The sequence below is a fragment of the Aythya fuligula genome, chromosome 1 (genome assembly GCF_009819795.1).
Source record: "Aythya fuligula isolate bAytFul2 chromosome 1, bAytFul2.pri, whole genome shotgun sequence".
Lineage (NCBI taxonomy): Eukaryota > Metazoa > Chordata > Aves > Anseriformes > Anatidae > Aythya > Aythya fuligula.
This window is the reverse complement of record NC_045559.1, coordinates 57,828,428-57,842,568: the sequence shown is the minus strand read 5'-3', so window position 1 is coordinate 57,842,568 and position 14,141 is coordinate 57,828,428. Positions and strand designations below refer to the sequence as shown.

Genomic DNA, 14,141 nt, shown 5'->3' with positions numbered 1-14,141 from the left:
GCAGCAATCTCTAGATGGCAACGGGGAGGGCTCATCGTTGCATTTAAGAAGTTTGGTTTGCCTTTAAGTTTCCAGATAAAAATTCCGTGTAGAAGTTTTTAATCTCTCTTCCCCTCCCCTTTTTTTCCCCGATAATATTAATCATTTTGATTTCTACAAATGTCTGATAATTGCTAGAAATTCAAAAGGCAAAAATCTGTTGCATTATTGTGATAAAAAATTCTTTACTTTTTCATTGCCATGAGGCTTGATCTGTCCAGACTTGTAAAGACTCTTTGCTAGACTAAACCTGACTTTTTTTTTTTTGAAACTTTTTTTTTTTTTTTTTTTTTTAAAGAGAATATCTTCATGCAATCTTTCTCAGTGCTCACTGGCAGATTTTGATAACATTTTGAGGCATAATGAAATTTCTGAAGCTCTTACAAGTTTAGAGGAGAGACCTAAATTAACAGTCTTTCAGAGGGAAAGGAAAGAAGATTTTGGCCAATACCTTTGCTGCTTGACAGCATTTTGTAGCCTGCAGGCAGCTCTGGATAAGCTGTCATTTGACTGCTTGAGAGGAATATTCTGTATGCTGTAGCGTTACTTAACATTTGTACAGGAGGGACTGAATTGGAGGTACTGAGGTGGGGATATTGTGAGGATGGGGGAGGAATTAGATCACTACCTGGAGGAATGTGGGAGATGCAGGAAACACATCCGTAGCTCATTTTAGCAGTTCATGGCTAAAGTTATTTTTTCACTGATTTGGACTATCGGATAAGAAATGAGGTAGAGAACAACTTACCTAGATCTTTTCCAAAGCCAGACTGTTTAAATCCACCAAATGGTGCTGCCACATCAGTTTTGTTATATGTATTTATAAAAACTGTCCCAGCTTCTAGCTTTTCACTGATATAGAGCGCTTTGCTTATGTCTTTTGTGAAAATGCCTGAAGCTAACCCGTATTCTGTGCTGTTTGCCCGTCGCAGCACTCCATCAACATCCCTGTGGGAGAAAGAATTGATTTACTTGCTAGGAGGTAAAATAAACAAGTATTAGCAAGCTTTCACCTTCATTTTCATTGAAACACCTTTTCCCATGCACTCTCTTCTCCAGTTAGCTTTGTTAAAGACACCATTTATTAAGAACTACTCTCTGTGTCAATCTGTCAGATTTAAGGAAATTCGTACACTTGCTTCAAATTTATAAAGCTTGTGTTTACATTTCTGTGTGTAAGACTACACTAAGAAATGTCAGAAGAAAAGTTGCGTTATGCATACTAACTTTGCTCAGCTACAGCACAATTTGGGGATTACAGCAATATGAAAACATTTGTAAAGCAGAGCTTGGCAGCAGGTTTATGAATTGGTTTGCAAAAATTTGCAAGTTAAATAAATGTTGAATCTCAGCCTTCTATTGTGACATGTCTTTTCAGGACATGTTCAGAGTGCTATTTTTGTATTTCTTCTCCATATACCTTCAAAGTTAAAACTTCAAAATCTTGTCATAGCCCCTTATTGCTATACATAATTTGTAGATAGAAAGGGGTATCTGTGTGGCCAGGTCTTCAATGCACTTTGATATTTCAGAAAGATTAAAGCAGGTGAAAATAGTCACATGATGTTTTTATATAAGGTTATCTCATCTGTTTGTAAAATAATTCCTATGATATAAAATGATTTTATGGACTGCCAGTTTTCATAGCTTTTAGTTACAAAAATAGTGTTCCAGTTTTGCACAATGCACAACAACACTATGCAGTCCTTTGTGACAAAGAGAAGAATAAGCAATTACACTGGGCAAAAAAATACACTTTTTGTAATTTGATCAAGCTGTTGCAATTATATAAGCTCCAGTAAAAATATTACATTAAATACCAGGTCTTATTTAAGAAGTGGCACTTGAGGTTGCCTTCTAGTCCCTTGCATGCTTCTAATAGCATTAGTTCTATATCGACATGGAGAAGGATACCCCATACTAAAAATTTTCTGAGTTTAGGTGGAAGAAGACCTAGGGATTCAGACAGATTTACAAGATTAAACAAAACCATACTACATATTTTAATCATTTCTATACTATGTATTTTATCATTTCTATGCATAGGGTGAAAATGAGGAAGTAAATTTTCAGTCACCAGAGGAGAACGTACCCATTTTTAAATTTGGAAATCACCATTACAGGACCAAAGGACTCTTCCTTGGCAATATACATATGATCTTCAACATCTGTGAATACAGTGGGTTCCATGAAAAAACCTAAACAGAGGATAAAGCATCATTTATTTGAGCATGAACAAAATGCTTTGTGGTTTTATATCATCCAGGCCATCAGTTTTGCATACTTTGACATCGTAGATACACTGAGACTTGAAACAGAAAATAGTAAGAGTGATATGAATGAAGTATGAATAGAAATGCATGTGTGTAAGCACCAATGAAACTTCAGCACAAGGGTTAAAATAATGGCCTTGATCAGAACAAAAATATGCTGGTCAAGCCCAGACCAGAAGGCCTGCATACCACAAGCCCAGGTGACTCCTCAAGGGAAGACCCTGCACTGTGGCATCAGGAAGACAAGGTTACGGCATGTCACAGGGGTCACTGCTTTTCTTGTTACCTAGCAGGAAGACAGACCTAGCCATAAATATCTGTATATTCCAAACAAGGAAAAACATCTGATGGGCAGCAACTTTGCCTAAGATTTATGGAGACTGAAGTAAAGAAAATTTTAAGACAAATGCTCACCTAATAACAACTGTTCATTTCTAAGGGATGTAAAAAAAATCAAAAAAATCCAAAAATTAGTTCATTGTTGCCAATCAAGAATTGTCCCGTTCTTAGCCGTAAATGATCCTGGCCACCTAGATCTTGGTGAGCGAGCATATTTCACTGTAGTGGGTAAAATCAATTTCCATGAATTTGTATAATCGCCTCCTCCTTCCCGCTTAATTTTGTTACACTGATTTCTTGTAGCTACAAGTCTCCACATTCTTTTTCTTTGGGGATGCGTTCTTTATATTGTAAAATTCAGACAAAAATGTCTACTATTAATTTCTGTTTAATCACAGATGTCCATGAGAAAATGCTGCTTTCCCGTTAAACTTAATACACATATTCTTTATATAACAAAACAGGCTTTTGATAATAGTACCTAATGCAGACTCTGCCAGCAGTTTCCTCAGTCAGCTTTAGTGTTTTGTTCATCTAAATGGATGTAATTATACTTCCAGCTCTTGACAGTTCAGTGATGTTCCAAAAAAGGTTTCAGTGCTCCACAAACAATAGGAGTAAATGATCATAAGATTCTAATACAGACTAGATTCTGACTCAATTTTGTATGTTACATTTCAGTTGCACAGGATCTCTTAATATGAGACTTGAACACACTGTTCTCAAGTGCTATCTTGGACTAACCTTGTACTGTTTCTATGATATTGCTGCTTTATATAAAGCAGCAGAGACAAAAACATTGGCTTTTATTTAAAGTGTAAAAATTCCAAACACCTTTGAACAATATCTTACCTGGTCTACATACTTGCTTTCCTCCATACACTAGAGTGGCTCCTTCTTTTACTCCAGTTTCACAATATTGCAGCAGCTTTTCCAAATGTGCCTTGTGATTTTGTGGACCATGATCCGTAGATCTATCCAGTGGGTCACCGATTTTCATTTTTTTAATTTCTTCCACCTATGGGTAACCCAATTAAAATGAAGTTATAGAACGTGAAATGGTTGTTAAAGTGACCAGTGACTGAGCATGCTTTCCTGATAGCGTTTTGAAGCTCGGCTCAAAGAAAGGGCTGCACTCTTAGAAAGTGAATGCTCCTCCCCTTCTAAAACGAGACTGTTTATATAGTCTTGTGTTTGGTAAGCTCTGGTTACTTCTCTAAGTTTTTGATGTTGCTTTTATGTACTCATTCTCTTCCATTATTAAGAAAGCATCTAAACTGTTAGCTTTTACCAGTGGTAAATGAGTTATCATAATAATTTCCTGGTCTTGAACTATAGAAATGAATTCTCCAATGGTATGGTATGGTAACTATCGGATTTTTAAGAATGACTAGCTACGAATCCAATATGCCTTTTTCAAAACTTCATAGCAATCTTCAATCACATGGACGGAAGCTCAATTGTTGTTTTCATCTTACTTTCTTAATGAAATATGAAATATCACCGAAGGCACAATATTTATTTCAATGTTACTTATCTGTACCTTACTGATAAAAATATCTCCCTTTAGTGTCTTCCTTTTAACCCTGCAAGAGGGTCACAAGAAGTAGTATTGCCTACCCTAAGCAATAATGAGAAGTTAAAAAAAATTAAAATAACATGAAATGCACATTTCTATAAAACTAGTGGATCGTTGTGCCATAGTAACACATCTGCTTAAACTTTATTCTTACCACTTTTCTAACAAATTCATCGTGGATTGACTCCTCCACAAACAGCCTGCCAGCAGCAATGCAGTTTTCTCCTTTGTTGAAATATACTGCTCCCATACCCTGATCAAGGGGAAAAAAAACAAACATTCATCTTTATATACTTATAGGCATCCTCTTGTTCATTTGCTGTTTCATTCTATTCCCTTCGGATGCATTCTATACTTGTTACACTCCAAGTGTGATGCTTCATGTAAAGGGACATCATCAATGCAACAGCCAGACTAATCTTATAACTGGCAAACACACTGCTCTGGAGACAAATGGCTTGGGATGAACCCATTAGCACTGCTCTTTTCATTTCCATCAGTGTTCCACAGAAACACCTGCTGCAGCATCACAGCTAAGAGAGCTAGCAGCATGACCAGAAAACATAAAACTGTGTTAATCCACTGAGGAAAACTGCTTGAGTAGATAGTCACATGTAATGGGGTGAACATTACCTCACTGTAATCTACAGTGAGCCTTCTATTTCAGGAGTGTGGATTCAGAATCAATGCAGTAGGTTCCCTTTTATTTACCAAAAATTGATGCCTACTATTGTTTTTCCAGGGGGAGTAAGGAGGTGGGGGAAAGAAAGGCAGGAAAAATAAAATTCCCTCAAAGTTGTTTTTTGGCGGCTTCAAAGGCCTAGAGTTTTGGCATAGTACGTATGATGAGGATCATGTGCTAATGTCAAGTGTGTGGCAAAAAGTCACTGTTTTGAAAAAAGCTGTCAATGTTATGTATATCTTAGGCCAACCTCTGCATCTCTACATGTGAAAACAGTGGTGTGACCAAGCAGTGCACTGACTACAAAATTTTAACTTTTATTTACACGCATACTTCACTGTGCAGTCAGTCAGACTCTTGTCCTGCCAACACAAGCTCAACAAATGTGGATAGCATATAACAGTTTCTTCCTTCTTTCTGAGACCTTCATTTACTTCTTAGTGAGCAAACTGTATCTGTTGTCATTTTGTCGAGTCAAATCACTTGAGCAGGAAATAATCTTAAATCTACCAAATTTCTTGTTTACACTTTTTACTTTGAAATTTTAAATGTATTACAGCTAGTTGGGAAGGTGAATTATGTGATTGATGGTGAATTAAGAAGCATTGTATGGCAAAAGGGAGCTCACTGTATATTTTATCTCACTCTCAGACTTATTTTTGAATCTTTTTTTTTTTTTTTTTCCCTTTTTTTAAGCATCAGATTTTGACAGAAATAATTTTTAACGTGTTAGCTTGGCTGATGAAAATACTTTCTAATTATATTTCATGTACTGTCTAATGTATACTTGTAGTACAAATCCCTGTCTTTTTGGCACAGCATATACAATTCAGTTGTGCTGGCATAAAAAACATCCTACAGAAAGGGAGTCTGTTTTCTAACAGATTACAAAAATCTTCATGCAAGGGTTCCCTGCTGCAGTTTTTGACAAAAAAAAAATAGTATTGATATACTCTGAGGTTGTATCACCAAGGCTTTGGGTATATTTTATTTCAAAGTAGCATTACCATTTTTACAGCTCTGTCAAGATCGCAGTCGTTGAATATGATCAGTGGTGATTTACCACCAAGTTCGAGTGAAACTTTCTTCAGATTAGTGGCTGCACTGAAAAAAAAAGATTATGTAAAAACAAGCAAACAACAACAACAATACCACAAACTTTTATATAGCTGTTTTCAATATTTCCTTTCAATCATAATTAGTGAAAATATAAAGCTCTACTTTCTAACAATGACTTAGTAGAATTCTACATACATGTAAACAACCATGTGTAGTTGTGCTTGGGTATTACTGCTACATGCAATATATAGCCAATAAAGTACTTAAGAACTAGGTAAAGCAGCATTTATTTATGAATCTTATGCTGAGAGTACCTCTTCATGATCTCTTTACCGGTTGGTGTAGAACCGGTGAATCCAATTTTGCGAACATCTGGATGTTTAGACAAGTGCTGTCCCACTAGGCCACCTGGGATGGGAAAAACAGCTTAGCTGGACAGTATCTAAGCAATTTTTACTACCCCAGCAGTAGCACTGTACACAGAAAGAGTTAAGAAAGAGTCAATCAAGTAAAATATCACATCCTTATTTATATTTACAGCTTTATTCATATGACTATGAAAATATCCTGTTAGTTAACTTAAATCACATTAACATGTCCAAATTCCCTCATTTCTCTATTCTAAAGAATACCTTCCCTAATATTCCACTGTAGGTGGAATGATCAGATTCATAACAGAGCCTGCCCCGTACAGTTACTCTGTCACTTTACTTCTTCAGGGGAAAGACAAAAATGGTGTCACTAGGTAACACGGTGCGGACCACATTATTTATAGTGACCAATAAGCATCCTACCTGCTTGCTTTTCATCTCACAGTCATGTTTAAATACCTCCAAGTGACGATAAGATTAGGAGAAAAAATGAAGTCTTACAATCAAGTGCAACATGTTTCTCTCTAATACATTCCTTTTCAGAGTATTCATACTATTTGTGTGAGCTTGGAAAGAGTGTAGGCTGACAGCTCTTACCACTAGTTAGAGTCAGGTGACATACAGAAATTTCCAATTCAGTTCTGGAAAGTCATGAAATCGCTGTATGACACAGGTGCAAGCCTACTACCTACAAAGATAAACGAACTCATGTACTAGGTTTTCAAAGGTACAATGCTAGTTCACCAGCTTTAGCATGACCTACTCTTCCCAGAAAAAAATGGTTAGTTGAAGTTTTACCTGAACCAGGCAGAATATTTATAACACCCTTAGGAAATCCAGCTTTAGCTGAGAGTTCTGCAAACTTCAAGGAAGTCAGAGGTGTGACCTAAGTAGAAACACTTAGATTAGGTCTCCTGTTTTAATTAAATGCACATCAATAACTATTGCACTCAGTACTTCTTAACTTCGAATTATTTTCTTCAAGAAACAACAACTTTTAATTTGCTGATACCGTGAGGAAGAAGGTGGATTCAAATCATTCATCAAAACGTCATATATCATTCTTGCAAATGAGATTACCATCAGAGTAGAATTTAAGACAATCAGTATCTTGTACCATCATGGTTATTTATATTAATATACATGCACTTTAAAACATAGAACAGGTTAGCCTATGGATGAAATCCACTGGGGTGCATAAATCATTTTGCCTGAACAAAAACTAGAGGACCAGAACCATTTGTACATTTCTTTTAGTTTTACCTGAGCTGGCTTGAGAACCAATGTGTTGCCTGCAGCCAAGCATGCCGCACTCTTCCATGCGAGCATCATCAGTGGGTAATTCCATGGGATAACAATTGCACAGACACTTAAAGTAGGGAAAAATGGGGTAAGATTACAGTTTTGAAGGCAACATTTGAATGATTTTTCTGTATAACAAGGCTGTCACTGAGAAGAAAAAAGTGATACTTACCCTATTGGCTCTTTCTTGGTGAATGTTAGATTATGGTTTGGCCGTGCCTGGTTAATTGGAATTGTAGCACCCTGAAAAAAACAAAAACAAAACAAAACAAAACACCACAGATTAATACTGGTACCATTTAATCATTTTGGTTTCAAATAGAATTTAAGTAGCTATATAAGTATGTTCTGGAAAGCCAGAGAATAGTTTCAAAACCAGAAGCGCTTATGCATCAGAGAAAGGAGTGGGGATGTTTCTACTGTAAAATTTCCTACTAAGACTACTGTAACCAAATCCTGATTTTCAGTTGGGTGACATAAAAGCATAGATAACAAAAATCTGGAAGAACATAAAGCGGGAATATAATGCAGGAAAGAAAGCTGAATGATATTCCTGGTTGTAGATCTTAAAGGTTGACCTTTGGCTGTTGAACCTATGCTGTTTGCTGTGGTACCAAGCAAATTTAGAAGTCTTGGCCAGGACGTAACAGAGCATGAGGCTCTGCACCTAACAGCATGACTGGACCACAACAATATTCTGTTCCATGGATTATAAGAACTGACTAAGCGTGCATATCCTCAGACATCTCAAGTAATTTGTCAGATATTGGGAGTCAGACTTTAAATCCATATTCTCCAATTGGAAGCAGACACTGCTTTTGTCTTGTCAGGAACATCCACTGTAGGTAAAATTCTAATTCTGTTTTATTTTTCTATTCTTTGATTACTTTGCTAACACTGCTTTTTGGCACTGTGTCAGCAGAAAAAAAATGCATAGAGAAGTACTGTTATTGGTCATTTCCTTTACACATTCACTTGCCTGAATTTTGTCGCACCATCCAGCAAAGTATCTGAATGTTTGCACAGACATTCCAATATGGGTCTTCAAAGCTAAAGTGTAGACAGCTCCTGAATCAATAGACTCTATGGTTGCTAACTCTTCTTGATGTTCTTCCATCAGGTCTGCAAGTCTGTAATCAAAACATTACAAATGCATGTCAAAGAGAAGTGACTTCTAATCATTGAGAGCATAAAATGGTATTTTGTGTGGCAAAGAACTGTAAGAAGTGCAGCATTGGAGCCACTGCTCATTAATGTCAGCAAGAGCTTGAGCAATTGTCTGTTAAAGTCTGCATATGTCTTAATGTGGACTGCAGTATACACTGGATTAAGACTAGATCTGTGAAAAATTCACCTGGTCATTCAATTATGGTTTTGCAATTAATATTAGAAAAATTGCTTTCTCTCTGTTGTACTACAAGGAGCCAATTATAAAAAATCAGACCCATAAGTCAGAAAACAAATGCACAGTAACATAAGAAATGTCAAGTAATCAAAAGTACTGAGAAGGGCTAGTTAGTGTCCTAAACTAAGACTTGGGAAACCTAGCGTCATAACACTGCTTCGTATTGTCTGAACTTGGACAGATTGCTTAAGTGTTACATGCTTCAAAGGCACATGGATGTCCAAAGATATAGATCCTAAGCTGTAACACAAATTGTATTTTATATGCATTGGTACATTTGAAAAATCTGTCTCAGGGTCTCCTTAGGCCTAAAGGTCTCCATCTGTTAGATTTATGAAGCAAGACAGTGGGGTGAAAGTAAGACTGTGAGTAGTCTGTAATCTGTGAGTCTCTGTGGTAAATGCTGTTGAATTAATAGTAGCAGCAGAAGTATCTCTTAGTGGTCCCCTGCTCAGGCAGAAAGGTACATTTGCATGAAGGAATTTTTGCATCCAGGTCTTATGTCTCATAAAAAAGTAAAATAGATGAGGCAAGGTTTTTCTTAAGCTTCTGTCTGTTTTGGTACTCAGATGTATAAACAATGCTCTCATGTGATTTTAAGAGGTTAACTAGGTGCATTTTAGATCCTGTAAAGAGCATTTGAAACTGGATGTGGAAACTATTTTTTCCATTATGTCATTTCTGCACACTTAAAACATTTGCAGAGATGTAGAAAAATGCCCTTCAATACCTTTTTAAATTGTATTTTCAAGAGTTAGCTAGAGGTCAGGGCATAAGCAGCACTGTGCAAAAGAACAGGTATGGCATGTCAGGCACAAAGGAGGAAGTTCCATTTACTGCATTCCTCATATCTTCTATTAATGATTCCCTAGGACAAAGTAGCAGAGCTAGAAGCTTTAAAGGTACAAACCTCTCCAGTCTGGCACTCAAAAGCTCAAGAGGAAGAAAGGGCCTTGTTTGAATTAAGGTGGACTGGAGAGAGACTTCATTCATACTGGGAATGATTTGCAACATAAATATTCTGGTATACCTATCCTGGAGAGCCAGTCACCTAAGCAGAGAAGAGTTTAATCCAGGAATAATCAGTGAAAGGGAGTTACCTTTACAATATGCCTAACCAACATAGCTCTGCTTGCAGGTCTTTCAGGTGTAGAACACAGAACAGTAGTCCTAAGATATTCGAGGTTTATCTCCAGGGCAGAGTTACCCTGAGTTTTCAAGCACTCTACATTCCTAGCACAATTTAAATCCAAGTTTGTACATGTTTTGAACTTTGTACACTTTTGAAAGTTTTAATTGTTAGTTGTGGTGTTTAATTTTAATCTGAGTTTTAGTATTAGTTTTGATTTTATTTTTCTGTTGTGATTTTTTTTTCAGTATTGCAGGCCTTTTTTTTTTTTTACTTTATGAGACAAACAGCATTTTCAACACTGCTTTCATTCTGTATCGCTAAGATGCCTGCAATGTATTGTAAAGCATTTTAAATACTTTTTTATTTCTCAGCTACACCTATTTGGCACATAACCTCCTGGCACAAGGTAATACAGGCTTAATACAGCAGTGCGTATGGGCATACTATGCAATATTACATTTTTTGAAAGGAAAAGAAATCTCTCTCTTCGCTACAGATGAACATGCAGTTTTTTCAGCCCAGTTGACTTGGCCAGGACATCCATTATTAATGTTGACAGGCCTGCAGGCTACAGCCTGCAGAAGAAAGATGTTCAATACACAGAACCTACTTCTTCATGAGTTCTTTGGTGTAGGAAGTTTCAACTCTGTTCAAGATCCTACCTTCCTTAAAGCCTACTGCTATGTCAAGTACAATAACTAAGCTAGCTGCCCCATGAATAAGAATGGAATTTGCCAAATACATTTATTTCTCTGTGCTGAGAATTTATTTTTCATCATCACATTAGCTAACTGTGGACCTGTGGCAATCAGGATTAGCAATCTGCTTGTTCACTCATCTGTACTCTACTTACTCATCCATTCATGTGTACTGAAATTGAAAAAAGGACACCGAAAGCAGTAAAAACACTTCATATAGCTCCACAAAAGAGGCTGTCTTTATAGGGAAGCTCTGAAGCTTCTAGTTAGGTCAAGTTTGCAAGACAGTCCCCTGCCAGTGCTTGCTCTCTGGCATCAGAAGTGTCATGCTGCATATGGAGAATCTTCAGTAACTGGGTTTTAATTAGCTGCCTCTAGTGTTGCCCTTGGAATATCTAGCTAGTATGATCATCCTGTCCTTCCAAGATCACCTCTTGCCTTTCAAGGATCAGAAACCATCACTAAAATACCATTCATGCAGCATAATCTCTGTCTTCTGAAATAATAACAACACAGACAAAAGGAGAACCAGACATTCTCTAGGGCTGACACAGTGAAACAAATTCAAATGAGAAGAACTGAGCTGGAAGCCTCTCAGCTAAAAGTGGGATTCAGCTTACAGTGTTTCTACACTGTGCAATTCTTCCAAAGCAGACCATAAAACATCTGCTAGGGTGGGTCTGTAGCAGGTTAAGAAGTATGTTGGTTTATGTACATGGAAAATCTAGCATCAGTTACAGTCAGTTGCAAAATTAGTGGCAGTGTGGCTGTGTGGTTACTGTATGTAGTGCAAACACAGGTACTGAAGTAAACTAGGGGGCAAAAAGGTAACTAGTCTGGTAATTCTGGGATTAAGAATATCCATCATGTTCAGAAAATCTGTAACAATTCTTCAGAGGAATAAAACAACATGATTTTAAAAAATGAAACAAACACAAAACTGCTCTTTACATACCTGTACATGAGTCGCCCTCTTTCCCTTGCATTCATTCTTCCCCATTCACCGTTTTCAAATGCCTCTTTTGCTGCTGCCACTGCTTTGTCAACATCAGCGAATGAAGCAGAAGATACACTGGCTATTATCTGTCAAAAGGTAGCGATGTATGTGTTAGCTCAGACTGAAAGGCTACTATGCTGTGTGCAAGTTTTTCTTCCTAAACTTCTTGATAGGGTATAAGCAAATAATCAATATTGTCAAGCCCATCATTTGTCACGGGTGAATCATGCTGTAAGAAGTTCAGACACAGCTGACACTGGCTGAATTTCACAGAATTGTCTAGGTTGGAAGAGACCTCAAGATCATCGAGTCAGATGGAGTCAATAAGATGGAGTCAATAAGATGGAGTCAAAGAGACCTCAAGATCGTTGAGTCAATTTGGAGGACAATGCAGGGACTCTGATTCCTACATCTTTCTTCACATCAAGGCACATTGTCTCACTGATATATACACAGTATTTTATGACAATGGTGTTCTATCAAGTATACATTGCAAATCCTAACACAGAATTGCTATGATTTTTAGTCCTTTCCATTATGGAATTAAAAGAAAAGTACTAGAATCTGGCTTCTGATGACAGTGACATTTGTGGTATTGATTTTAGCAGAATTCAGTTACTCCAGAATTAAGTGGCATACAAGGGCATCAGCAGAGCTTATTTATAATTCTGAGTCACTCAACCAATATTCAGTGTTTTTGAGAGGACGAAGTGGAACTGTATTTTCCTCTTGAGAAATCATCTTTCTAACTGGGAATTTAATGGGATATTTTAAAGCCATATTTGTCCTAAGACATCAGCCTTGTAAATAAAAGTAAAACAAAAACTGTTGATGACTGACAAAAACTATATACAATATCCTAAAATAAATACTTCTTTAGCAAGTAAACTTCAGCAATTTTTCTTTGCAAAGCTAAACAAGAATGTAAACGAGGTAAAACATAGAGCTGGGCAGGGAGACTGACATACTAGTTGAAGTGGAATTGGGTTATTTTTAATGTGCAACTTAATTGAAATGCAAAAATGGTAGAATATACAAATTGAGAAGTAAATCAAAATTTAAAATTATTTCTAGAGGTTCTTTAAAGTATTTATGGTTTTGAACTTGGCAATATTTGGTATTTTAGATTTTTTGTAGGCAAAGAAATTGAAATAAACTGGTATTGATTATGCTTAAAAATTACTTACTGATCCATCTGTTGGATTTATGGTGTCATATGTTTTTCCATCATCAGCATTTATAAATTGACCATTTATGAAACACTGGTATGGCATATTCACAGTCATGTTGTTCACATTTTTTGAAACCTAAGAGAAAAATAAATAAGAAATTAATTTGAATTTTTAATAATTAAGATTTTAATGTAGCTTAACAAGCTTTTGGTATGTACAGCCAACATCCACCCCCATTTTAGGATGTATATATGGCTGTTAGCAATGACCAAAAAAGTAAAATGAAATTGAAATCATATTCTCCATTAACACCAACACCCATACTCAGAGACAGTGAAGCAGATTTCAATAATTTTTATCATTGGATCTCTGTGGTTAAAAAAATACCAAATCCTGGTTAAGGCTGGCCCCAGTGGACTTGAAATGAATGTGTAATTCCCAAATTCAAGTAATCCTGACATGTTTAATGACTTCACAAATTACACTATCCTCCTTTCACACAAAGTTTCCAATCGACACTTAGAAGAAAAACCTAGCACAGTTTGTGTCAGGACAGCAGAAGGTCTAGAACCATTGTGACTGAGGCATACTGGCAGGACAGAGCAGAAGAGGTAGGAATATCTGCATGTATGAGAGCTACTCTAAAGTGTGTTCTTGATCTCACAGTTTCTATAACATTGTAAATGATGTTGCACACATACTTCCGCTCCAAAATGAAAATATATAAAACCTGGTGAAAAAAAGTTACAAAGAGTTTGCATGACCAAATGCCTGTATTTCCTCCCACATCAAGCAGTCTAAGAAAATGCATCATCTATCATCCCCCAAAAAATAAACAGTAAGCAATGAAGGCAAAATAAAAGATCTTACATAATCAATGACCAACTCTTCTTCTTTGTCCTCTCCTCTGAGTTTTCTGACAGCCATCTGAACAAAGTCTGCAAACTTAGTGGCCATATACACATCTTCATTCTGTAGCTGAAGCCCACTATATTTCTGTTTGATTTCTTCTAGCATTCTGAAGATTTAAAAAAATAATAAGAAGTTGAATTACAAATGGAAGAATTATTCAGATAAACAAACCATTGTAAGT

General features: G+C 36.5%; 1 protein-coding gene across 1 annotated transcript in view; it reads right to left on the bottom strand.

Annotated features, from left to right (window-relative positions):
• ALDH1L2 (aldehyde dehydrogenase 1 family member L2) overlaps window positions 1-14,141 on the bottom strand; it is a 35,705-nt gene that overhangs the window by 2,181 nt on the left and 19,383 nt on the right. Inside the window, exons 10-22 of the mRNA XM_032207637.1 lie at window positions 13,919-14,066; window positions 13,064-13,183; window positions 11,835-11,962; window positions 8,624-8,774; window positions 7,817-7,887; window positions 7,606-7,711; window positions 7,141-7,228; window positions 6,286-6,379; window positions 5,920-6,016; window positions 4,385-4,483; window positions 3,504-3,669; window positions 2,132-2,237; window positions 788-987 (exon numbers count right to left, since the gene is read on the bottom strand). Coding sequence (XP_032063528.1) covers window positions 788-987; window positions 2,132-2,237; window positions 3,504-3,669; window positions 4,385-4,483; window positions 5,920-6,016; window positions 6,286-6,379; window positions 7,141-7,228; window positions 7,606-7,711; window positions 7,817-7,887; window positions 8,624-8,774; window positions 11,835-11,962; window positions 13,064-13,183; window positions 13,919-14,066 — 1,574 coding nt within the window. The remainder of the gene's footprint in view (window positions 1-787; window positions 988-2,131; window positions 2,238-3,503; window positions 3,670-4,384; window positions 4,484-5,919; window positions 6,017-6,285; window positions 6,380-7,140; window positions 7,229-7,605; window positions 7,712-7,816; window positions 7,888-8,623; window positions 8,775-11,834; window positions 11,963-13,063; window positions 13,184-13,918; window positions 14,067-14,141) is intronic.